Source organism: Eucalyptus grandis, chromosome 1, assembly GCF_016545825.1.
Source record: "Eucalyptus grandis isolate ANBG69807.140 chromosome 1, ASM1654582v1, whole genome shotgun sequence".
NCBI lineage: Eukaryota > Viridiplantae > Streptophyta > Magnoliopsida > Myrtales > Myrtaceae > Eucalyptus > Eucalyptus grandis.
The window spans coordinates 42,814,935-42,840,411 of NC_052612.1; the positions used below are offsets into that span (position 1 = coordinate 42,814,935).

A 25,477-nucleotide genomic window follows, 5' to 3' on the forward strand; every position below is an offset into this window, starting at 1 on the left:
TTCTCGAGGATCGGAAAGTTAAATTTGCCACCCAATACCTAGAAGGTGAAGCAGAGTTTTGGTGGGATGGAATGAAGCCAAGTCTTGGAGGTAGGGATGTTATTATATCCTAGGAGGACTTTAAAAAGGCGTTCAATGCTCAATTCTTCCCAAAGTTATTCCAAGCAAAGATGAAGGGTGATTTTGTACATATATCTCAGGGTGACTCCACGGTTTTGGAGTATTCAGTCCGATTTAATCAGTTGAGTAAATTTGCATAGCACTTGGTAGCAAATGAGGAAGATAAGGCCGACCATTTTCTAGGAGGGCTCCGACCTGAAATTAATTCTGCACTTGCACCTTTCGTGTTAACAACCTATAAGGATGTGCTAGAGCGAGCAATCAAGGTAGAACAAAGCATTCTGAAGCACGGCACATAAAGAGCACCTCAGCCCAAAAGGTTTAAGCCCACAAATGTACAAGGTAGCCATACTGATGGTAGTGGAAGGTGAAGAGGTTTCAGTCGGCCAGGACAGTTAAGAAATCCGAGTAACCAGGGCCCCTACAATACATGTGGAAGTTATCATCGCGGTGAGTGTCATCAGAAAAAATGGAGTATGCTTCTTATGTGGGAAAGCGGGACACATGCAGCGAGATTGTCCTACACAAAGGAATGCTCCTATTGACAATAGATCATGTTATCTATGTGGATGACAAAGGCACCTATCACACCATTGTTCCATGCGGAGGAATACCCCTTTGGTTGGTAGGCCCCAAGAGAACCAACAAAGACAAAGTACAAGTGGGAAAGTTTTTGTGATGACAAAGGAGGATGCGGCAACATCTAGCACAGTTGTTGCAGGTAATATTTCTATTGCCTGCAATGTGCTTATGCGTTATTTGGTCCTGGTGCTACACACTTCTTCATTTCAACTGAATTTGCAAAGAAGCTTGATGTGTTGCCTGACCCTCTTGAATGTGAATTGTGTGTTGATACTCCTACTGGCGATTTCTTAGTTGCTCATCATGTGTTCAAGAGATGTTTGATTCGGATTAGTAATGTTGAAATGCCTGTGAATCTAGTGGAGTTAAATATTCGAGATTTTGATGTTATTATAGGGATGGATAGGTTATCTACCTATCGTGCTACTGTCGATTGTTTTTCAAAGAAAGTGATATTTAGACTTCCGAATCAACCCGAATTCTCTTTTTTGGGAATTTGTCAAAACACTTTTCCAAGGTTGATCTCGGCCTAGCAAGCGAGGAAACTTTTGAGAAAGGGTTGTTGTGGTTATTTAGCTTGTGTAAAAGACATAAGTAAGGTTGTAGTGAAGTTGGAAGATGTTCCTGTTATTAGAGAGTTTCCAAGTGTGTTTCCTGAGGATCTACCATACTTGCCTCTTGATAGAGAAATCGAGTTTTGTATTGAATTAATGCCCGGTACAGCACCAATCTCTAAGGCATCATATCGAATGGCACCCACTGAATTGAAAGAATTGAAACGCAGCTGCAAGAGCTTTTGGATAAGGGTTTCATCAGACCCAGTGTTTCGCCTTGGGGAGCTCCTATTCTATTTGTGAAAAAGAAGGATGGTAGTATGCGGCTTTGCATAGATTACCGAGAGCTTAACAAGATAACAGTCAAAAACAAATATCCTTTGCCCCGGATTGATGATCTATTTGATCAACTTCAGGGAGCTCAGGTATTTTCCAAGATCGACCTTCGTTATGGGTATCATTAGTTGAAGATAAAGATAGATGATGTGCCTAAAACCGCTTTCAGAACAAGGTATGGCCATTATGAATTTCTCGTCATGCCTTTTGGACTAACAAATGCGCTTGCGGCCTTCATGGACTTGATGAACACAGTGTTCAGGGAATATCTAGATAAATTTATTGTGGTGTTTATTGATGACATCCTAGTGTATTCGAAGAGTTTAGAGGAACACGAACAACACTTGAGGTTTGTCTTGCGGACTTTGCATGAAAAGAAGTTGTATGCCAAATTTAGTAAGTGTGATTTCTGGCTTGATCATATAGAATTCTTGGGTCATGTGATCTCGAAGGATGGCATATTAGTGGATCCAAAGAAGGTTGAAGCAGTTGTTATGTGGAATCGTTCAACTAATGTTACAGAAGTGAGAAGTTTTCTTGGGCTAGTTGGCTACTATAGGCGATTTGTAGAGGGATTCTCAAAGATTCCTAGTCCACTTACTCGTCTAACTCAAAAGAAAGTTAAATTTGAATGGTCAGACCAATGTGAATGCAGTTTTCAAGAATTGAAGAGACAGCTGGTTTCGGCTCCTATTCTAACTCTACCTTCTAGAAGTGGCGGCTTCGTGATCTACTGTGATGCATCCAAAGAAGGTTTGGGTTGTGTTCTTATGCAAAATAGCAAAGTTGTTGCCTACGCTTCTAGACAATTAAAATTACATGAGAAGAACTACCCCCACTCATGATTTGGAGTTAGTGGCGGTTGTGTTTGCCTTGAAGATATGGCGGCACTATTTGTATGGTGAAAAATGTGAAGTCTTTACCGATCACAAGAGTCTAAAGTATATATTTACCCAAAAAGAACTGAACATGAGGCAAAGAAGATGGCTAGAACTTTTGAAGGATTATGACTTGTCCATTAATTACCATCCGAGTAAGGCTAATGTGGTAGCGGATGCTTTGAGTCGTAAATCCTTTGGAAATATGGCAACTTTGCTCACTTCTCAGACACCCATTCTTGAAGATATGAGGAAGTTAGACTTGGAGGTATTGGTGCATCAGCTTGGTGCTCAGTTAGCTAACCTTCAAGTACAACCTACGTTGATTGACAGAATTAAGGCTAAACGGAATGAAGATCCGCAATTACAAAAATTTAGAGAAGATGTGGAAGCTGGAAGACAAGGGGATTTTAGTTTACATGTAGATGGATCCTTGAGGTTTCGTGGGCGACTATGTGTTCCTGAGGAGTTAAAGCTGAAAAAGAGATCCTGCAAGAAGCTCACAGCACTAGATTTTCAATTCATCCGGAAAGCACTAAAATGTATAGAGACTTGAGAGAAAAAAAATTTGGTGGATCAACATGAAAAAGGATATTACAAAATTTGTTGATCAATATTTAGTTTGCCAGCAAGTAAAAATTGAGCATCAGAAACCAGGTGGACAGTTGCAACCTCTAGAGATACCTAAATGGAAGTGGGAGCATATTGCCATGGACTTTGTAGTTGGTCTACTGAGGACGCCAAGTGGTAAGAATGCTATATGGGTGATTATTGATCGATTGACTAAGTTTGCTCACTTTTTGTCATATCGATTTGGCCTTTCAATGGAAGATATGGCAAAGCAATATGTGAATGAGATAGTGAAGCTTCATGGAGTTCCAGTAAGCATTGTTTCTAATAGGGATCCTAGGTTTGTGTCTAACTTTTGGAAGAGTTTGCAAGGAGCATCGAGCACTGAACTCAACTTGAGTACAGCTTTTCATCCACAAACAGATGGATAGTCAGAGAGAATGACCCAAATATTAGAGGATATATTGAGATCATGCATCATTGACTTCAGCGGTTCTTGAGATGAACATCTACATTTGGCAAAATTTTCTTATAACAACAGTTATCACTCCAGCATTAAGATGGCACCCTTTGAAGCTTTATATGGCCGAAAATGCAGAAGTCCTATTTATTGGGACGACGTTGGTGAGAAAGACTAACTGGCCCCGAGTTCATTCAACAGTCAGAAGAGAAAGTTAGGCTGGTCCGGGAACGTCTCAGAATGGCTCAAAGTCGTCAAAAAAGTTATGCGGATCTGAAAAGACGCAAGTTAGAATTTAATGTGGGAGATCACGTATTCTTAAAAGTTTCTCCTACGAAGGGTGTGATGAGATTCGACACACGTGGGAAGTTAAGTCCAAGATACATGGGACCATTCTTGATCTTAGAGAAAATTGGTGAAGTCGCTTATAAATTGGCGTTGCCACCGGCGCTATCAGGTGTCCATAATGTGTTCCATGTTTCTTTGTTGCGGAAATATGTACCAAATCCTGAGTATGTGCTAGACTTTACTCCATTGAGATTACGAGAGAACTTGACATATGAAGAGCAGCCTATTCGCATTGTCGTTAAAAAGGATCAGATATTACGGCGACAAACTATTCCTTATGTGAAAATACAATGGCAAAACCACACTGAGAGAGAGGCTACTTGGGAACTCGAGGATGAGGCAAGACACAAATACCCTCACTTGTTTCATAATTGAAGTATATGTAAATTTCGAGGACAAAATTTTTTTTTAAGGAGGGTAGAATGTAATATTAGGCTTGTGGGCCCCAAAAGAAGAAAAAGAAAACGAATTTGAAAAGTCAATAAAGCAAAAAGGAGAGGGGAGAGGGCTCGGCTAAATAGAGGCTGAGAGTCCCTCGACCAGAAAGGAAAGAAAAAGAATAAGAAGAAGAAGAAGAAGAAGAATAAGAGAAAGGGGGAGAAAGAAAAGGGGTTTTGGCATGTGCACGCCACGGATGCCTCGCCAAGCCAACTCAACTCCATAACGCAGCACCCAAGAAGAGATCAGGCCCCTCGTTCGTCCAATTGAAGTAATTTTTGGGTTTAGGGCTCAAATTCATAATTGTTGGAAAATCAAGTGGCAAAGTCCGATTTTGGAGTCGTTGAGCTGCGTATTTTTGTATGAATGATAGTTTAGGGTGTTGTGGAGCTGTAAGATTTTACGAATCATGATTTGAACAAGAAACAAAATTTTAAAGTTTCCCGCGCGCAGTGAACAGTACGCGTCCAGCAGCTTTGGGCCTGTATTTTGTCACCTTTCGGTTTGACTTTGGGACAGTGAAGTTGGGATTCTCATAATATGTGTCCAGGGCTCTCTATTGACTATAAATAGGTTTGGATCAGGGTTCGGAGGAGAAAGTTAAGGCGTGATCAAGTTTTGCACTTAAACTCCGTGTTGCGAACGGCTTGAACAATCACCTTGGTTATGCGATTTGTTAGCGCGTAGAAGTCATTTTGTTAGAGTTAAGGCATAAGTTATTCATTTAGTAGTTAAGATAAGAGTTTTATTAGATTTTAACATTATTCCTCGATTATTTGATAAGGCTTTGAGTTCAACGATACGAGTATCGTTCGTCGTTTGGTCATAGACGACGAGGTGAGTGGTACTATATCTTCTTTGGTTTTGAAAAATTCATGTCTTGAAGTATATATGTATATACATTGAATTGAGGAGAGCATTTTTATTGCATAAAAGCTAGATCGAGCAATTGCTACTCTTTGGTTGATTATGAATATTTGAAAATTGTGTTATACAAAGTAAGTGGAGAAATATATATATATATATATGAAATTGCTTTGCCATTGTTTTATGGAAAGGTTTATAATGATTTGAGAAATTGATATGAAATGGATGATGGGCTATGCTGCAAATGTTATTTGTTTGATTTAAGATATTGATTTCTGAATTGGATTTTCGGTATTAGAAGATGGTTATTTATACTCAATATGACTGAACCCAATGAGGGGTTTTTGGGGTATGCATACCAAGTTTAGGATATCCTTTTGGGCCCAGCCATCGGCTTTGTAGATGGAGACCTTGTCAAAGGGAGAATCTTGGTCACCTTGTCACCAGGCGTTATGTTGTGACCATGGTTAGTTATTGAGCAATAGATTAGTCAATGGATGAACCATTGATGTAATATTTGATGGAGATTATTCAATGGACTTAACCATTGATACTTGACTTTTGATGGTGATTTAAATGAGTTTTTCCATATTAGTATAAAGCTTTGATGATAAGAAATAACTCTTATATGATTTGATATGTATTTTATATATTGAGTTGGCGTTATGAAATTTGGTATTACTTTGTACACATGTATAGTAGTTGTTCAATCTGCTTAGAAGATATGCTCTATCATTGAGCTGTGGTTGCTCATTCCACTCCTCCTTTAATCTTTCAGGTTCCTCGGTTAGCAGCGAATAGAACGAGAGCACCGTCGGTGGGAAACTTTTGGGGAGTTTTATTTTTGGGTATGGCCAAAGTAAGTGGTGCACATTCCTTACTAGTGGTTGGATTGTTTGAGTTCTAATTGTATATTTCTTTTTGGCGGATTATAGAAACTCTGAATTGCAACCAATCTGTTGGTCTATCTTATATGTATATATGGTTTGATATATATATATATATATATATATATATATATATATATCTATCTATCTATCTTTCGTGTGGAAGGACGGCCGTGTCATCCCCATTCTTTGTAGTTTTGGGGTGTGACAGTATTAGTTGATTGTATCAGCTATAACAGGAGGAGGAGGGTCATTTTATGAGAGGGAGACATGGGAGGAGAGGAGAAGGTCTCTGTGGAGAGAGAGAGAGAGAGAGAGAGAGAGAGAGAGAGAGAGAGGTGTTTGAGCAGAGGTTGAAGAAGAAGATGACGGCGGTTGAAATTGGCGGGAGGATACAATTAGCAGCGGCGCTCTCTCTCGCAGTCCCATGCAAACTTGGGGTCTCCGTCGTTATATAACCGATTTCATCTTTGCCTCGTGCGTTGCCCCAAGCCATGTTAGCCTAGCTGCTGACGTGGATTTTCTTCTGTGACGTGGAATTATTCTGTCCTAGCTTCATCTTCCTTGTTCCTCCAAAGTCAGACACTTGACCTCGGATGAGCCGCCACGGTCGATGACATGCCGGCGACGTTGTTGGCTCTCCAGATCCGGCGGTCCATGGCCTTCAGTGTCGCTCGCAAACCTTGCTCCACGATGGCCGGTTACGCTCCTGGCTCGACCTAAGATGATTTATTGTTGACAATGTGTCGTCCAAGTTCGCATATACACGGACACATGATTAAACACATAGCCACAGTGCAATCCACCATAATTCTTGAGTAACCTGGCCACGTTTCCAATTCCTTTTTTAGCTGAACCTGACTTCGGAAAAAGTGAAATTGGTCCGATAGGAATGCAACTCGTGAGAGAGATTTCCATGGTGATCTTATCGACCACAACGCGCAAATCACATCAATCAAAATTGTAAGGACCCGGGCCCCACTGTGTAATATTGTCCGCTTTGGGTCACCCGCCCTAGCGCGGATGAACCGCCATCCCAGCCACAGTCTTTTCCCTCACGGTTTTAAAACACTTCACACATATTAAGGGACCCAAGTCTTATAAAGGCTCCCAAGACTCTCCCCTAAGTGATGTGGGACAGGAGAAATGCTCTTAGCCTTGCCCGCGTACTGCCGAGACGATCTTAGTCCGTCCCTCCGTACTGCCCCAGGTATGGGTCATCACATTCTGCCCCCCTTAAGGCACAGCGCCCTCGCTGTGGCTCCACACGCCTGCGGAGTCGGCTCGATACCATTTGTAAGGACCCAGGCCCCCACTGTGTGATATTGTCCGCTTTGGGTCACCCACCCTAGCGCGGACGAACTACCATCCCAGCCACGGTCTTTTCCCTCACGGTTTTAAAACGCGTCACACATATTAAGAGACCCAAGCCTTATAAAGGCTCCAAGGACTCCCCCTTAGCGATGTGGGATAGGAGAAATGCCCTTAGCCTCGCCCGCGTACTGCCAAGGCGATCTTAGTCCGTCCCTCAGTACTGCCCCAGGTCTGGGTCGTCACAAAAATAACCTTACTGATTTTTCATTCTTCTTTTTATGACTCTTACCATCGCACCGGCTTCCTCAAAAGTCGCATGACATCCATGCCAAATCGCTCAAAATGGAAGTGCTTCCAAGCGATCTTCCTCGTCTTGTCTACACTAGTTTGAAAATTCTGCATCAAAGATGATTTTTATAGTTGAGGAAATCTCAACTTTGATGAGATTATTGTCCCGGTGATCTGTGCATGTTTCAAGGAAGCATTTGCTCTCAATACCAAAGTCTTTTAACATCATTTACAGACGACTAAAGTTATGATATGCCAAGTAGTGCAAAGATCCAATAGTTTATCGCCTTTGCCTGATTATTTAAGGCATTATTAAACTAATTTTTCGAGAGACTTAGCATAAGTACTGTTAAAATATGTCTTGAGTTTGAGCCCAATATGAAATTACGAATATTCTGAATTGGATATATTGCAAACATTCGAAATCGAGCAAAGAAGATCTGAAGATCAACTTCTCAAAATTCAAATTTGTGTTGGAGAGTTTGGCCACTGAAAGAGGAAAGTCCAACTTTCACTTGGATTTGGATTTTGTTTAAAATATACAGATATATGTTTTAGATAAAATCGGGCAAGATAGGAAACAAAATCCTATGAGAAGTTAGCAAAATAATAAGGGTTTCACTTATATATAGACTTGTGGCCGTGGGTGGTAGGTGTGGATCACAAATTGTCTTGAAGCGCCGCGTGAGTGCTTGGTGTTCTGTTGTTGATCATGAAGAATTGGTCTTGAAGCGCCGTCTTGTCGTCGAGTGCTTGGAAGGGATTTTCTTTGTCATTCTTGTCCATGAATTACATCCAAGAAAGATTAGTGTTTATAGCCGATTTAAATATTGTGGTAAGATTTGCGTGTAATTCCTTCGTGAGATTGAGAGATTATTTTTTGAGGAATTTCGGGGCTAAACACTATATGTGTTGTTGGGTATAATTGGGGCTTGGAAAACACCGAGAGAGTGTTTGAGTGACTCGAGTGTGTAATCTCCTTCTATCGCTTGATCTATAGTGAAATTCGTTGTTACTCTCCCCGTGGACGTAGGTCTTTACGACTAAATCACGTAAATCCGGTGTCTAATTTATTTTCTTCTCTGTCTGTATTATTGTTTGATCGCTCGCCCTATCGCAACAAGTACAGCTCTTCAACTCCCATGTTCTGATCCAACTTGTGGTTTGTTGAAGTACCGACTCCTCTCTCATTTTCTATATGTCCAAGTACAGGATCAAAACTGAGATATCATTTCTATATGCTGCAACTATTGTTCATGGAACTTTACTGGACAGAGATGCCTATGACGGACTAACGACTCATTCCTCGGTTAAAAACTGTACCCTTTTCAAACTCGAGTAATATACTCGACAGGTTTGAGTACCCATCATGGCTTGTCTAATTCAACCGTGTCTACCGGTGCCATTCAGGATGAGTATTGATGGCGGTAAACAGAGAGTTTCGGTGTAGAAGTAGTTTACAGATAATGTAGCGAACCAAGTCAATTGGAATGAGAAAGATTACCAGGCTCATGTCATACGTCATGTACTCTCGATGTGCTGCAACGTGAACACTAATTGATTTAAAGCATATGTCATATGGTTGATTTAGTCTATGAGACTAAGCCTAGATGAAACTCATGGTAAAATGAAGGGGGATCTTCCAATAATCTTCATATGACTACTTATCAGACGTTCTTTTTTTATTTATTTATTTTAATACATAGCAGAGACTTCATGGGTCGCCTATTGAGACCTCAGCTTGGAAAGTTGAACCAGCTATGCAAAGAACTACCCAGGTTGGGACCTCGACTAGCACTCTCAAGCCTTTAAAAAGCTGTCAAGTTCCACAAGACCAGACAGACGAGAGGAAGTTTGTGTGCAAGTCTGCCTGCTCTCTCAGTCTCACCAATGGCGCTAAGGTCTGCTTCGCTTTGCATGATCCTCCTGGTGATGGCATTGGCGAGCGGCACTCGAGCAGATTCCCACAAGGGCCACTCGCCTGCACCGTCCCCTCACGTGCACAACCATGAGCTAGCGGCCTCGCCCGTCGTCCACTCACCGGCGCCATCCACGCACGTGCCTGCCCCAGCTCCGGGGGGAAGTTCTGATGCTGCTTCACTCCTTCCTTCTTTGGCATCGCATTCGTCGCCTGCTTGGCTGCGCTCCTACCGATCATGCTCTCTTCTTACCACCACTAAATTTTTCCTCGGCATGTACGATTTCTCAGATTTGACCTTTGTGTTGTTGTATTCCATTCCTATGTGTAGAAATAGTGAAGAGATTATGGGGTTCGGTGCTTCCTTTGTGTGCGTTACATATGTTGGATTTGTTTTTCGGGCTTCTCACATCTTAATAAATTCAAATCTCTATATATTCTCTCTCTCTTTTGTTTACTTCCGTTCGGATGAAAGGAGAAAAGCACAAATGACAGAATTTCAGCTGATGTTAAACAATAGGTACCAAACATTTGGACTTCATGGACGACATGGGAATCGTGCAATCATTGTGAACCATTCAGTATTAGTCCCTCCTCTGTGAAAACTTCATTGTTTGTCTATATAGAACCGGAAGATGACTCGATTACACTTCTACCTTTCTTCTTTGGACTTCGATACGAGGCTGGGTAATTCTTTCCTCTCAGATTCAAAGGGGAAGTTAAACAGCCTTTTGACCACTTCAACCATCATCACTGACGGTGTTTACTCGGGGGAAGAACTTCGTTTTGACCACTTCAACCAACTCATCCCCATCTCTCTCCACTACCAAGACAGAGTCATTTTAAGAGAGAGAGAGAGAGAGAGAGAGAGAGAGGGATGTCGCAGGGATAGAAAGGAGGCATTTGAGAGAAGCTGGTGGAGGCTGATACTGGAGACTTAGACAGTTGTCTAAGATTCTGAGTCCTCTCAATGCACTTCTATATAAACAGGAAGGAAAAAAAAATTAACTGATTGAAACATACTCGGTGGAGGGCTTATGTGTTCTTAAAATCAGGGCTGAGATTTGTTTACCTAATCCACGCCGCACCACATGATATTTTACCTTCAAGTTCCATCTGACTTTAGTTGCAGATGCCCAGAAGACAGTGCTTCAACGTTTTCATTGGCAAAAGTTGACAATGATCCCATCTTTGTTGACCTCTTCAATAGTATTATACAAGCAATACATACACACAACATTTAGAGGAGTACCAATAGGCAAAGGCTGAAGAATGACTTCTTTCTACTGACCTCTTTCTCACAGAAGATATTACATTCAACAAGGTGCAGTAAATTAAGCCTTCCCCTGTAAAATTCATGGTTATTCACACATACCATGAGAAACTGTGAAGCTTACAGCTTTAGTTGACATTTTCTCAGTGTCTGTTAGAATGCTTTCTCCTTTTTACGTGTGCTTCTCCTTTTTCTCTGCTTCTCTTTTGTAAGACATTCAACACCGATGAAAGAAATCCTACCATGGCCGGTGCGTAGAGAACTCTGTGAGGAGCCAAGGCCAGACCAGAGAGAAAAGAATAAACCCCAGCAAACTGGTAGATATAATAGATTTTCAATTCCATGCCGAGGATGCTTGATGAGGGAAAAAAAGAAGGCCGAGTCGGGCTTCATTGCAAATACCATGAAGGATGACGCAGATGCAAAGAACTGAATCAAGCAACCATGGAAAGCTCTGACCCGTCCCGATCCTCTGTATGAAAATGTCAAAGCATGAACCAAGATACCGAAGCATTATAGTGTTTTTAAAATCTTTAAAGGGATTGTATATATACATACCACCAGGCTGCAAGTGATGGGACAAACATGAGTGCCGCCAGAAGATGTAACATCAGCGAGCCATGCCGGTGATGGAAGATGTCTACTTGCGTGTCTGCAAAACTGCTGGCCGATTCCGGACTACTAAAGTAGTTGTCTCCCAAAAAGGAATGCCACATTTTATGATCAGAATCAACAGAAAAATGGGAAGGCCTTTCACTGACAACCTTTTTATATTCTGAAAAGCCCATCCTTTGTGTATGACCTCGAAATGAAGCCATGAAAACGTTGTTGCAGAAACAATGGAGCAACTCTTTGACTTGCCACAATGAGACAAAAGAAAATGAATATAATGCTACATTTCGTTGTAGACCATGTATGTGTAATGCTAGACCATGTATGTGAACTGATAATCGGCATTATGTACTACTCAGAGCTGTAGGACGACTAAAAAGCCAATTATGGGACTATACTAACTTTCCTTGGTGAGAACTCGACAGGCGCTGCTGTACTTCTATGCATGGATTAGCAAGCAGAACAACTGCTTTTTCCCCCTTTAAATAATAGAAAAGAAAACAGGCATGTTCAAGGACAAAAGTATCATGCAATGATGCAACACCGGGCTGTCTTCATTAAATTGCTCCTTAATTTTTGGATTACATAAATTCCGTGGACTTGTTCTCAAGTTAGCTCCATATTGAAGTACGCAAGGCCCTTTTCATTACATTTAGCAAATATTATCTTCTTGCACACTACACGTTAAATTACTTCATGAATTGAACCGTAAATGCAGTGTAATTATATCACTCTGCATACTGATATTCTACAAAGGCAACGCTGAAAATTACAGATAACGTTTGTAAATGTTACATACATAGCTCCACTTGGGTAGTTGAAACTAGCTATTTATGAAATGTCATCATACAAAGGACCCATGGTAAGTTCTCCCACGTGTACAGAGAAGGGAATTTTTGCAATGATAATATCTTAAGTGCAGTAATACCAATAAAGAACATTCCACAATTAAGTGTCACGCCCCGATCCTCGGGCACGCACACATCCTTCTACTTGGCCAATTTTAAAATGCGATATCTCAGGACAATGTATCGCCGACCCTTTCAATTATAATGCACATGCGGAAGCAGTTATAAATCCCCAGACAATAAAACAATGGGATAGAAAAGCAGAGCCATATTTTTCATATTGAAAATTATAACCAAACTTTTATACAAAACAGAAACCACTTCATAACTATTCACTTCAAAATGGAATTCTCAAAAGAAGATAGACTCTCAGTCCATCCGGGCCGTACTCAAGGCCCCTCTCGGGATTATCTTCTTCTTCCAAAATCCTTCTCCTCAGGTTTCACCTCCAAGTTCTCATTCTCAGACTCCTCCTCTTCAGCTTCTCATCGGATCCTGAAATGTTTTCCCAAACCGGGATGAGACTATGTCTCAGCGAGTTCTACCCCACTAAGGTCCGATTAGTAAACTATTATACTATAGGCTGCCTATACACGCACAGGGCAGAAGACGTACCTTGGCATCAGTCTCAACCTGCAATTCAAGGTTATATACAGCTACTTCATATATCTCCATGCACAATCAGTCAAATCACAGTTCAATCGACTTAGTCGATTACATGTCAGTCAGACCATTTCTAGGTCGATTCGATTATTCCATCTCAATCCCCAATTACGAATCACGATCCTCAAATCACATCTTAAGCAAAGGTGGAAGACACAATCCCACTCGACAACATTCGATATTTAATGGCTTTACGGTCCCACTCGACCACTTTCGATATTCAATGGCTTTACGGTCCCACTCGACCACTTTCGAAATTCAATGGCTTTACGATCCCACTCGACCACTTTCGATATTCAATTGCTTTACGGTCCCACTCGACCACTTTCGATATTCAATGGCTTTACGGTCCCACTCGACCACTTTCGATATCGACAATCAATACTCAACGATTTCTCATTGAAATAATTAACCACAACAATTTAGGAATATATCCTAAATTCCACATTCAATTCAATTTGGCACAATTCAAAGCTCAAATAAATAAATGGATTGCGCCACGACAATCAGCACGAGATTTCGGTCGCCGGCCATCTCAATCTTAATTTCCCAAAAATAATTAATTAATTAATTGATTTCGAAAATTAATTAATAAATATTAAAAATTCCATTTAGCTCAAAATAAGGCCCAATTAAATAAACGGACTTCACCACGATCATCAGCATAATATTCCGGTCACGGGCCATCCCAGATTGAATTTTTGGAAAATAAATAAATAATTAATTAATTTTGAAAATTAAATAATTAATATTGAAAATTCAATTTAACTCAAAATAAAGCCCGATTAAATAAACGAGTCACCACGGTCATCAGCATAATATTCCGGTCACTAGTCATCTCAATTGAATTTTTGGAAATTAATTAATTAATTAATTTAATTCCGAAAAATAATATTTAAATATCAAAAATTCCACTTAGGCCCGAAAAGCCTAATCAGAAGCCCACTAAGGGTCGGGAAAAATCCCGAAATGCTTTCAATAAATAGTAGACTACGTCTACTTGCTAATTGCACAATCAATTTGTCTAATTTACATCACAATTGACTAATAATTGTTAATTTATTCTAATCTAACAACTTAAACATAATTAATTAAAACTAAACAAACTTTAAGCATAATTAGCCAACTAATCCGGATTAGTGAGATTACTCATCAAATCGCGCGCAAATCGGATCAATCCGACGAGGGCGACGCGAGGAACGATTCTTCCCAAAGCACGGCTTGGGTTCGGGGCCCGGAAACGGCCCAAAACGGCCCACGAACGGGCTGGATACCCACTCGGCAACTTGCTGAGTTGGGCTGGCCGGAGCTGCTCCGGTGGCCAAGACGGCGAGGGGAGGCCGGCGGAAGGTGAGGGGGACGCCGGGGGTCCGGCGGGGTCGAACGGCGGCCGGAGGTGGCCGGACAAGGGCGGAACAGGGGCTGAGCAGAGCTGGATCGCGCGAGGGAGCACGCCTGGGCGCGAGGGACGGCCGGCGGAACACGCGGCGTGCGCGGGCGGTGCGGACGGCGGCGAGCGGCGGGCGCGCGGGCGATCCGGCTCCGGTGCGGCGGCGACGGGCGGCTGGCTGCTGCTTCCGTCCACTGGCTTCGCACGAACAGAGAGGGGGAGGAAGAGCGTGTCGAGCGAGAGAGAAGGAGAGATGAGAGGTAAGAGAGAGAGAGAAGATAAAGGATAAGTGTTGAAAAGTCAAAAGGTGAAAAGTGAAGGAGGGAAAGTGAAAAACAGCAAGGCATTCGGCAGAGGGGGCAAATCGCACGAGGGGGAGGGGAGAGGAGAGAGGAGAGAGAGAGAGGGAAAAGAAGAAAAAGGAATAAAATAATAACATTATTCTTATATTCCTTTTTCTCTTTCCTTTTCCATTTCTATTTTCTTTTGGTCTTCGATTTTTCCTCCAATAATTTCTTTCTTCAAATTTCAGACTCATCAATAATTTGACGGACGATAAGACGGTCCTAAAAATGAATTGTGACACGCTCGAATATTCGATTCCCGAAACCAATTTAAATTTCATGGTTAGAATCAATCGAACGTGATTTTTGTCCAATCCAACCAATTTAGTAACTTTTAGGGATTTTTTCCGCGGATACATCCCTTAACGGCTTCACCCAATAGGTTAGTTAACTCGTGAGTGATCACGCTCGGAGAAAAGGACTATAGGTACATCGACGAAATGTTCATTTCACTTTATCGAAACGGGATCAAATTTCATGATGTCGCACATTAAGTCTCTTTGCTTTTGCTTTAGACATTCTTATTTGTGTGCTGATATCTTCCAACATGTGAAGGACATGTCAGAACAAATTACACACCTGCATAGGCCACTATGACAGCAGAAAGCATGAAGCAAAACAAGTATGAACAAGCCCATCGCAAGATGGACAAGGCACACGAAGGTACTAGCAACCATTGCTATGACTAGGAATGAATTTGCTGCTACAGACCAAAGCACCTGGTTAATGGATACATGGAACTAAGTGAACCAGTGGAGTGACAAAATGCCCACAAAGAGTTCAAGGAAAAGCAGGAACCAGGTAAGAGGGGGAATGCTGGAGGTGCAAAATTATGGAAAAATAGCAAATATTATGTCTACAGAACTCTTTGCAAAAATTGCCCAACATCTGATACTGAGAGTATATTTCACAATAGAGGGTAAATTTGTCACTAATGTACTGGTTTAGGGTTTTTTATGGTCAAAAAATTAGTTTTGAATAAATTTGTCATAGGTGTACTAGTTTGAGGCTTTTCGTGATATTAGCCCTTAGTTTTTTTTTTCTTATTACCAACCAATGTTTTTGGTGCCCAAGACTTGCTATCAATACTTTTTTTGGGCCAAGAGATTTATGAAAGATTCGTGAATCAAAGCAATAGAAAAATCACGTGCACTTCAACCAAACGCTCCTCCAGTTCATTGCGACTTTTAAGACACTCAACATGGTTATCACATGCTTACCAGAGGACTGAAATATGGTCATCCCACTCACAATCCTACTCTTGGCATGACGTGGAAAACTCGTAAAGTAAAGGACTGGGACTCATACGCTTTTTGAGTCTTCTGAAGACTCGCAAAGCAAGAGACTAAGACTCATATTTTAATATTTGAGATTTTGACTAGGTCAAAAAATAAGGTGGTGGGACCCACTTTAAAGCATAAAAGAAAAAAAGAAATTTGAAAAGTCAACAAAAGAAAGCAAAAGAGGAAGTGGACGCTGAGCTTAAGAGGGAGGGATCGAGGGCTTTCAGGAAAAGAAGGAAGAAGAAGAGAAAGGAAAAGAAAGAAGTGGAAAGATAAAGAAAAAGATAGAAGAGAAAAAGCTTTGTGCATACAAGTTACGGACACCTCACCGAGCCTGACTCTACTGCGTATCGCAATGTCCGGTAAGTGCTTGCTCCCCTTGTTCATCTGATCGGAGTAGTTTCCAAAATTGGTGCTTAAATTCGAAACTTTGGGAAATTTGAGCCATGTAATCCGTTTTTGAGTTGTGGAGCTTTGGGACTTCATGGAAATGATGGTTTTTGGTGTCATGGAGCTATGAGTTTTGACGTGAGTCGTTTTGGCGCAACGGTTTAGTCGGAGCAAAATTTTAAGGTTTTGAGGTCAAGTTTCATGTCCTATTTAGGTTTGTGTAATCATTTCGGGTGAGCGATTTGTTAGCACATATGAGTCGTTTTGTTAGCATTTAGGTAACGTTTAGCCGATTCGTAGTTGTAGTAGTTTACTTGGTTTTAAGGTTGATTCTCGTTTAATTGATAGAATTGCAAGATCATCGGCTCGTTTAGTTACGCATTGTTAGGTTTGGATATTTCTAGGTGAGTGGTGCTTTTAGACTATTGCATACATTTAGGACACCCAACATGGCCATCGCATTCTTATTAGAAGAACTTAAAACATAGCCATCCTAGTTGTAATCCTGCTCTCGGCATGATGAGCGGAAGACTCATAAAGCAAAGGACTTTATCATGCTTATCAAAAGAACTAAAACATAGCCATCCCAGTCATAATCTTACTCCTTTGCTTTATGAGTCTTCCGCTTATCATGTCAAGAGTAAGATTACTTTATGAGTCTTCCGCTCATCATGTCGAGAGTAAGATTACTTTATGAGTCTTCCGCTCATCATGCCAAGAGTAGGATTCTAAGTGGGACGACCATGTTTTTAATAAACATCTAGCAGCTGGGGGCTATGGCAAGAACTCCATCCATTTCTTGATAGACAGTTTTCGGTGTGAGGGACCAAAAAACTTGCAAGCATGAGTTCTTTCATGTCCTTCTCAATCACTTCTCTCTATCTACTTTCTTTCCTTACATTGGTGGTGCCAATGCCTTATTGTAGAGCAATCTTGATTCCTACAACCAACAAAACCGACCGAGATGCATTGCTCCAATTCAAGGATAAGATATCCGGCGATCCATTCGGGGTCTTCAGGACGTGGAATGACTCTATCCATTTTTGCCAGTGGCACGGGATCACATGTGGCCGTCGGCATCCGAGGGTAATCCATTTGATGCTTTCATCTATGAATCTCGTAGGGTCGCTATCTCCTTTTATTGGAAACCTTACCTTTCTCCAGAAATTGTGCATCAAAAACAACACTTTTGTTGGCGAAATCCCCCCAGAGATCGGTAAGTTGTATAGACTCAAATACTTAAACCTAGAGAACAACACATTCTCCGATCAAATTCCTGCCAACATCTCAGGTTGTATTAATCTTGAAGCTTTGAGATTGGGCTATAATATGCTAGTTGGTAAAGTTCCGATATCAATTGCTTCTTTATCGAAGCTAATGGTATTATGTATACATTGGAACAATCTCTCTGGAAACATCCCGAAATTCTTCGGGAACCTCACATCTCTGGAGGGTATCTCGGCATTGTGTAATGACTTTGTGGGAAGAGTTCCGGCCTCATTAGGCCGTTTGCAAAATTTGGAGGATCTTTATTTTGGTTTTAATGGACTCTCTGGCACTCTCCCTTCCTCCATCTTCAACATATCTTCCCTTCATACCTTTCATTTTCCCCAAAACCAACTTGAAGGGAGTCTTCCTTCAGATTTAGGTATCACTCTTCGTAATCTTGTTGAGTTAAGTGTCGCGGACAATCAATTTACTGGGCCAATTCCTGCTTCCATTTCAAATGCCACTAACTTAATGAACCTAGTAATCCCGTTAAATAAATTTTCTGGAAACGTGCCTACCATGGAAAAGCTAAATCAGCTTAAGAGGATAAGTACTTCGGCCAACTACCTAGGTAGCGGAGCGCAACTTGACCTGAAATTCTTTGAATCGATCAATTCTACTAGCCTGGAGCTCCTGGCAATCGGTGGCAACAATTTCGAAGGTACTTTGCCTAAATCCATAGGCAACTTATCTTCCCATTTGAGTGTAATGTCATTCGAGATGAATCGATTGTTTGGAAATATCCCTCCAAGCATTGGAAACTTGCGTGGCCTAGAACGGTTGCGCATAGACAATAACGACTTCACGGGCAGTATTCCTAATACCATTGGAAATCTCATCAAGCTGAAGCGGTTTGGTGCTCATATGAATAAACTCACTGGGAATATTCCTTCCACGATAGGGAACTTGACGGAGCTAATCGAACTCTCCTTGAATGGGAACAATTTACAAGGGAGGATTCCTTTGAGTATTGGGAGATGCCAAAAGTTGTTAGGGATTGACCTTTCGCAGAATGATCTGAGTGGAATTATACCATTTCAAGCTTTCACTATCTCTTCCCTATCTATCTATTTTGATATATCCAAAAACCAATTGAGTGGTTCCTTAACAGAAGAAATCGGTAAATTGAACAACTTAGCCATATTAGATGTACATGGCAATAAACTATCGGGAAAAATCCCTAGTAGCCTCGGTAGATGCACTAGCTTGATGGAGCTTCACATGCAAAATAATCTATTTGAAGGGAATATCTCATCATTCTTGAGTTCCTTGAATGGTCTTCAATACATAGATCTCTCAAGTAATAATTTCTCCGGCCCTGTTCCGATATTCTTGGAGAAATTTCAATTGCAGTACCTGAATCTATCTTTCAACAATTTTGAGGGTGAGGTACCAAGCAAAGGGGTGTTCTTGAACACGAGCGCGACTTCACTCGAAGGAAACGATAAGCTCTGTGGCGGTATGTCAATCCTAGATTTGCCAAGTTGCTCGATGAGCAAGTGGAAACACGGATCATCTACCTCTCCTTACGTTATCATTGCAGTTACATGTGGGATAGTAGCGGCACTGATTCTCTTGTTGCTGCTGATGATGTTTTATTGGCCGAGGAGGAAGAAAAGTGAGGCTGCTCTAGAGACTCCATCAATAGGGGGATTTCGGCAAGTGTCTTACAAAGACTTAGTCAAAGCAACAGACGGGTTCAGCTCTAGCAATTTGATCAGAATGGGTGGTTTCGGCTCCGTCTATAAAGGGAACCTAGCAGATGAAAACAAAATAGTGGCTGTTAAGGTTTTTAACCTGAAGCAACGAGGAGCATCCAAAAGTTTCACGGCAGAGTGCGAAGTCCTAAAAAACATAAGGCATCGGAACCTTGTTAAGATTTTAACAGCTTGTTCCAGTGTCGATTTCCAGGGCAATGAGTTTAAGGCTTTGGTCTACGAGTTCATGGAAAACGATAGCTTGGAGGAGTGGTTGCATCCGTATCTTGCACCAAATGGGACGCCAAGGCATGGATTAACTTTTGTTCAGAGACTAAACATTGCTTTCGACGTAGCATGGGCAGTGGATTATCTCCATCATCAGTGCCAAATGGAGGTAATTCATTGTGACCTCAAACCGAGCAACATTTTGCTAGATGCCCAAATGAATGGACATGTCGGTGACTTCGGCTTGGCTAGGATATTCCCAAACACCATTGGTGATTTGCCAGTGAGTCAAACAAGCTCAATTGGACTTAGAGGAACCATTGGCTATGCTCCTCCAGGTATGTATACTTGCAATATATCCAATATTAATTCTCATCCTATAGGCTCTTTCCTTGATAATGCATGTAGGGAATTTGTTGTCTAAAACATCGCCACTAGTCATGCAGACAGGTTAGACTCGTTCATCTCAGCTAACTTTCTTGTGCCTTACAAAACTAAGAGAACCATAGTAACTTAACAGAGTAGTTCGGTTCGGTTCAACTTTTTTGCCATCCATTTGATTCAATTGTACATTCTATTCGTAAAAGTACCAAGGTTGTATGAATAGAAAATCTGACTTCAAAAAATCATGCTTAACGTGCTGCATAACTTGCCATTATCAACCAGTTTTCTTAATTGCTGCCCTTCAATAATTTTTTCCCTTGCCTCTATACGTGCATCCTATTCCTTGTCCTGATGATTTGCCCATATCATCTCATGTGTCAAGTAAAATTCAACTGCAGAGTATGGAATGGGAAGCGAAGTGTCCAAAGATGGCGACATGTATAGCTACGGAGTCCTGCTGCTGGAGATTTTTACAGGAAAGAGACCCACCCATGACATGTTTAAGGATGCTTTGAACCTTCACGATTACTGCGCAGCAGCTTTGCCAGAAAGGGTGGCAGAGATAGCAGATCAGCAGCTCCGATTTTGTGAGGCAGAAGAATCATCAATTGCAGACACTTTGAGCAATCAAAAAAGCGTAAGTGCTCATGTTCAAGAGTGCTTGGTGATGATATTTGAAATTGGTGTTGCCTGCTCTGCAGAGCTGCCACGAGAGAGAATGAAGATAAGTGATGTGGTGAGAAGATTGCGTTCGCTGAAAGAGAGAGTCAACAAAATGGGATTCCGCTAGAGGCGATGGAGAAATTGAGCAACATAGGAAGAGAAAGAGTTGATTGCTTTACTGTTTCCTCAGTTCCTTGTTTGGAAATGTAGGTCTGTGACATGTTCTAAGTTGATTAGTTACTGTTATTTCAGGTTCATGTTTTAGGGGCATTAGATAGAGCTTGACTTGCTGAATCCTGAAAAAGGACAGTACTAGAATAAACACTTCAAAGCCCTCTGTTCTTTCGCGCTTTTATCACACGACAGAGAAGCAAAAACTGCTCACACTGTGGAATCAAAATGCTCAAACAGTGACTCAGCAAACCGATTTTCCTTGAGAAAGAAGACAAAATGTAATGTAGGGAGGCGGGTTTGTGAAGAGATGAACAGACAATGTTGGAGGGAGAGGAAAGAGAAGCTTCTAGAGGAAAAAAACCCAGAAAAGCTCCAAAATGTCCTCGACCAACCACCCATTGAGATTCGGCACAAAACCCGTACTATGATGCCATCTCGATTTTCTTGATGTTCAGGGCTTGGGGTTGCGGGGCAACGAGAACCCACAGATGCTTCAGAGTGCGTTTGGTTGAACATTTAAAGTTCCCACGTGGAGAAAAAATTTGGGTGTTTGGAATTATTCTCAAGGGCTTTCGGGTGAAAGCCAACCATGAGAATCTTGAAGGGTCATTTAATGAAAGTTAGTAAGTTACTATTTTACCTCAAAATTTTATTGGAAAACCAATTTTGTCCATTTTGAGAACTAAAACCCTGGCGTTCTCTCCACACCCTCCCCCACGCTCCGCACCCTTCCCCATCGCTCTCTCCATCGTGACGACTACGAGCTCGACTGCCGTCCTCCGATCCGCCGCCGCCGACGACGACGACCGCCGCGATCGATCGACCGAGAGGCCGGTGAGCGGCGCGCGAGGCTGGCGGATCCCCGATCAGGAATGTCTTGGGTGGGATGGAACCAGACGTCCGAGAGCTTCCACCTCGCGCTCGCGTACGGCGCCGGGGAGGATCCGGGCCACGCCGGCGTCGAGGATCCGACGCGCGCGTCGGTCTCGTCGACAGCGTCGTCGGGATCGGGGTCGGGGTCGTCGCTGGGGTCAATGTCGCCGCGGGATCAGGAGGCAGGGGCCCGGGAGGATCGAGCTCGACTGGACGGCGGGCGACGACGAGGATCAGGTGGTGCTGAGGTTGCAATCGCAGCTGATGGTCGCGATGCCGGCGCCACTGGATACCGTGGCAGTGGAGTTGAGCTGCCGAGGAGAGGATGAGAATGTGGGTGTCGACATTAGGGTGGTCAAGAGGAGGGAGCCGCTGAAGGCCGTGAAGATGAGTAAGACGAGCGGGTCCGCGCAGCAGAGAGATGGAATGGGAGTTTTGACTCGGCTGCTGCAGTGGAACTTCGTGAATTCGGTGACTGGCGGCGTCGGCGAGGGTAGTCTGGTGTGCGGAGAGCATTGGAGGACCGTGACCGTGGTCAGCCTCTTTGGTTGCGGTTTGTCAGTGAGTGCTTATGCACGATTTTCTTAAGATCTCTGATGATGTTCATGGGTAAGAGTTTATGATTTGGAAGGCATTAGATTGGGTATGGGATGCTGTATGATTTTTCGGAAGGGCCTGTGGTTTGTCAAGTTTGTAGCTCACGGAAAAACCAGTCTTCTCCTGGGACGCTCGAATGGCAAATCCACAGGAAGTAGAGCTTTTGGGGCTCTGGGTCAGCCCCTTCGTGCGTTCGTGCGGAGGGTAGTGAAGCTCAAGGGCATAACCTACAACTGCATCGAAGAAAACATCCTCAACAAGAGCGCTCTACTTCTGCGGCTCAACCCGGTTCACCAGAAAGTCCCTGTCCTCGTCCATGGAGGCAGAGTAGTCTGCAAGTCCAGGAGGAATGAAAGCCCTGTGTCAATTATTGCACCTGCTCCTTGCTCAGTGCAGAGAATAGCTTTGCTTGCCCTTATTTTCCTTATGAGTTGAGCTTTGGATTTGTATTTAAGATTCCAGAGTTAAGTATGGATCATAATAATGTGGTTTAGTGCGGTTTTTGAGTTACTCTACTCCTGTGTATGATTTCACTTTGTCTTAGATTGTTCCTTGCGCAAATTGACAGTTGAGGCTCCCATTGCAGATGAGTAAGATTGCAAATTAATTCAATCACTTTGTCGCACGTCTGGATTTAGCATGCTAAGCAAAAGAACAGGCCAAAAGGATCCACGATAACCATGGCAAATCCAATTTCCAAAGGTTTTTGCTAGAGTTACTTAGGGAAAACCTGGGGTCATGTTACGGCACTGAGGATCAAAACATTAACTCATTTTGCCAACTATTCATTCAATTGGGGTTTCTCGAAAGCATCCGATGCAAAATGTAGTGATGCTCATAGTTTAGATGTAAATCAATATCTTCAACCTTCTTTGTTTTTGCATAATAAGTTTATACCTCAACGATACGAAGCAATTCTATGGTTTTAAGAATAATGAGCTTCTTTCTTTAAAACATATGTTATTATATTTTTATTGTAATTAAAATATTCTTCTTGTAATTTAGAAAGAGAGTATGTAATTTTTTTCCATTTGATATTTTTAGCAAAAAAAAAAAGAAATTTTAATATAAATAAAATTGTTTACACAATATCTTTAACATGATTGTCAAATATAAATTAAAAAAAGTCGCAAACATTATTTTTTAATTTTGAACAAATAAAAATTAAAATATTTAGATAAATCACCAAATGGGCTTTGTAAATGTGTTTTCTACCAAACAAAGATTCGTCTCAAAGTTGTTTTTCAAAGCAGAATTTACCAAAATCTTTGCATTTCCCTCGAGGCTTTAAAGCTAAACCGCTTTGCGTTTTTCCAACGGCTTTCCAAATCTTTGAACCAAACGCACTCTCGAGCCATTGATTTCGCGTCGCTCCGCCCCAGTTAACTTCCACCAGCTCTCGGCTTTGATTCCCCTCTCTCTCGATTCGCTCTCTCGCTCGCTCGCTATCTCTCTCTGCGATAGTCGACTGAGAAAACCCTGAAGTATTCGCTCGCAGTTTTGTAAGTTCGGGGACGGAGAGAGTGACGAAGCACAGTAGGAAAACGGCGTGAAGCCTACCCGGAAGTCTTCCCTTCTTAGATTTCAGCCCAAATTTAGATATAGGTACGGCCCGCCCAGCTTACCCAGCTTATGTCTTCTCAATGAACGGGCCTAGGCAACTGACTCTAAATCTGACCTGACGAGCTAAAATTTGAATGCCTTGGAATTTTGTCTTCGTGCATGCCTTTCGCCCTCTATCCTTTTGGGAAAAGGGGGCAGTACCCTTATGGCGCTCCGAAGTACCGTGGCAACCCTGGAAGCAGAGGCTTCGTTGATGCCCGTGAGACGTCGCAGCGTAAGCAGAACGTCGCACAACTTCGGCCTCGAGCTACACAACGTAGGCCTGAAACTTCCGAGGCATTGGCCTGTGCTGCGTAGGACATGCTCAGCAGATGCATAATGCTGGCTTTCTTCCCCAGAATACTCGCAAAGCAAAGGACTGATACTCATATTTTAATATTTGAGATTTTGACTAGGTCGAAAAATAAGGTGGCGAGACCCACTTTAAAACAATAAAAGAAAGGAAAGAAGTTTGAAAAGTCAACAAATGAAAGCAAAAAGAGGAAGTGGACGCTTAGTTTGTGAGGGAGAGACCGAGTGCTTTCGGAAAAGAAGGGGAAAGAAGAAGGGGAAAAAGAGAAAAGAGAAAGGGCTTTGTCCGTACAAGTCACGGACACCTTGCCGAGCCAACTCAACCACCTATCATAACGTTCGGGTAAGTACTCGTGCCCCTAGTTCATCTGATCAAAGTAGTTTTTGGATTTAGTGCTTAAATTCAAAATTTTGGGAAATTTGAGCCATGTAATCCGTTTTTGAGTTGTGGAGCTTGAACTTTATGGAAATTGTGATTTTTGTGTCATAGAGCCATGAGTTTTGACGTGAGTTGTTTTTGCACAATGATTTAGTCGAAGCAAAATTTTAGGGTTTAGAGTTTCAATGACGATTTCACGTCGCATTTCGATTTGTGTAATTATTTTGGGTGAGCGATTTGTTAGCATTAGGTGACGTTTGCCGATTGATAATTGTCGTAGTATTTTACTTAGTTTTAAGGTCGACTCTTATTTAATTGATAAGATTGCGAGATTGTCAACTCTTTTAATTTCGTGATGTTAGGTTTGGGTATTTATAGATAAGTGGTACTTTTAGATTATTGCATACATTTAGGACACCCAACATGGTTATCGCATGCTTATTAGAGGATTGAAACATATCCATTCCAGTCACAATTGTAATCTTGGCATGATGCGGAAGACTCATAAAGCAAAGGATCAAGACTCGCGCATTATGAGTCTTTTGCAGAAGACTCATGAAAAACAAGGACTAAGACTCATATGTTGTGACACCATAATCATGGTCTTGGAAGACTTAGCCATTCGATCGATGATAAGTAAATGTGTGTTGTATAAGGGCACATTGATAACCAAAGTTGGTAAATGCTTTAGTCAATCGAGCCTAAGCTTTCAAGTTAAGCTAAGGGCATATTGAACAAGTTCAATGCTCGAACGCATACGAAACTTGAACGTTGAAAATGCTAACGTTTGCAATCCGATGCCGTGGCCTCTCCCTTCCAACCGTGCCCCTTACCGCACAGCCGCAAGCAGTGTCACATTAGCCGCGCCGTCTAGTCATCACCACAACACCTTATCGCCTCGTCATCACCATCTAGCTTTCCTTCAGCAACACGCTA

General features: G+C 42.0%; 1 protein-coding gene across 1 annotated transcript; it reads left to right on the forward strand.

The window, feature by feature from the left end:
* Positions 1 to 17,275: 17,275 nt before the first annotated feature.
* LOC120286847 (probable LRR receptor-like serine/threonine-protein kinase At3g47570) lies at positions 17,276 to 20,731 on the forward strand. Its single transcript, XM_039299411.1, has 2 exons — positions 17,276 to 19,895; positions 20,340 to 20,731. The coding sequence occupies exons 1-2, from the start codon at positions 17,276 to 17,278 to the stop codon at positions 20,729 to 20,731; spliced, it is 3,012 nt and encodes a 1,003-aa protein (XP_039155345.1).
* The last annotated feature ends 4,746 nt before the right edge of the window (positions 20,732 to 25,477 follow it).

Coding starts and splice junctions, on each gene's coding strand:
- LOC120286847 (XM_039299411.1), top strand. CDS start 17,276: ATGCCTTATTGTAGAGCAATCTTGATTCCTACAACCAACAAAACCGAC. Junction 19,896..20,339: donor CATTGGCTATGCTCCTCCAG/GTATGTATACTT, acceptor ATTCAACTGCAG/AGTATGGAATGGGAAGCGAA.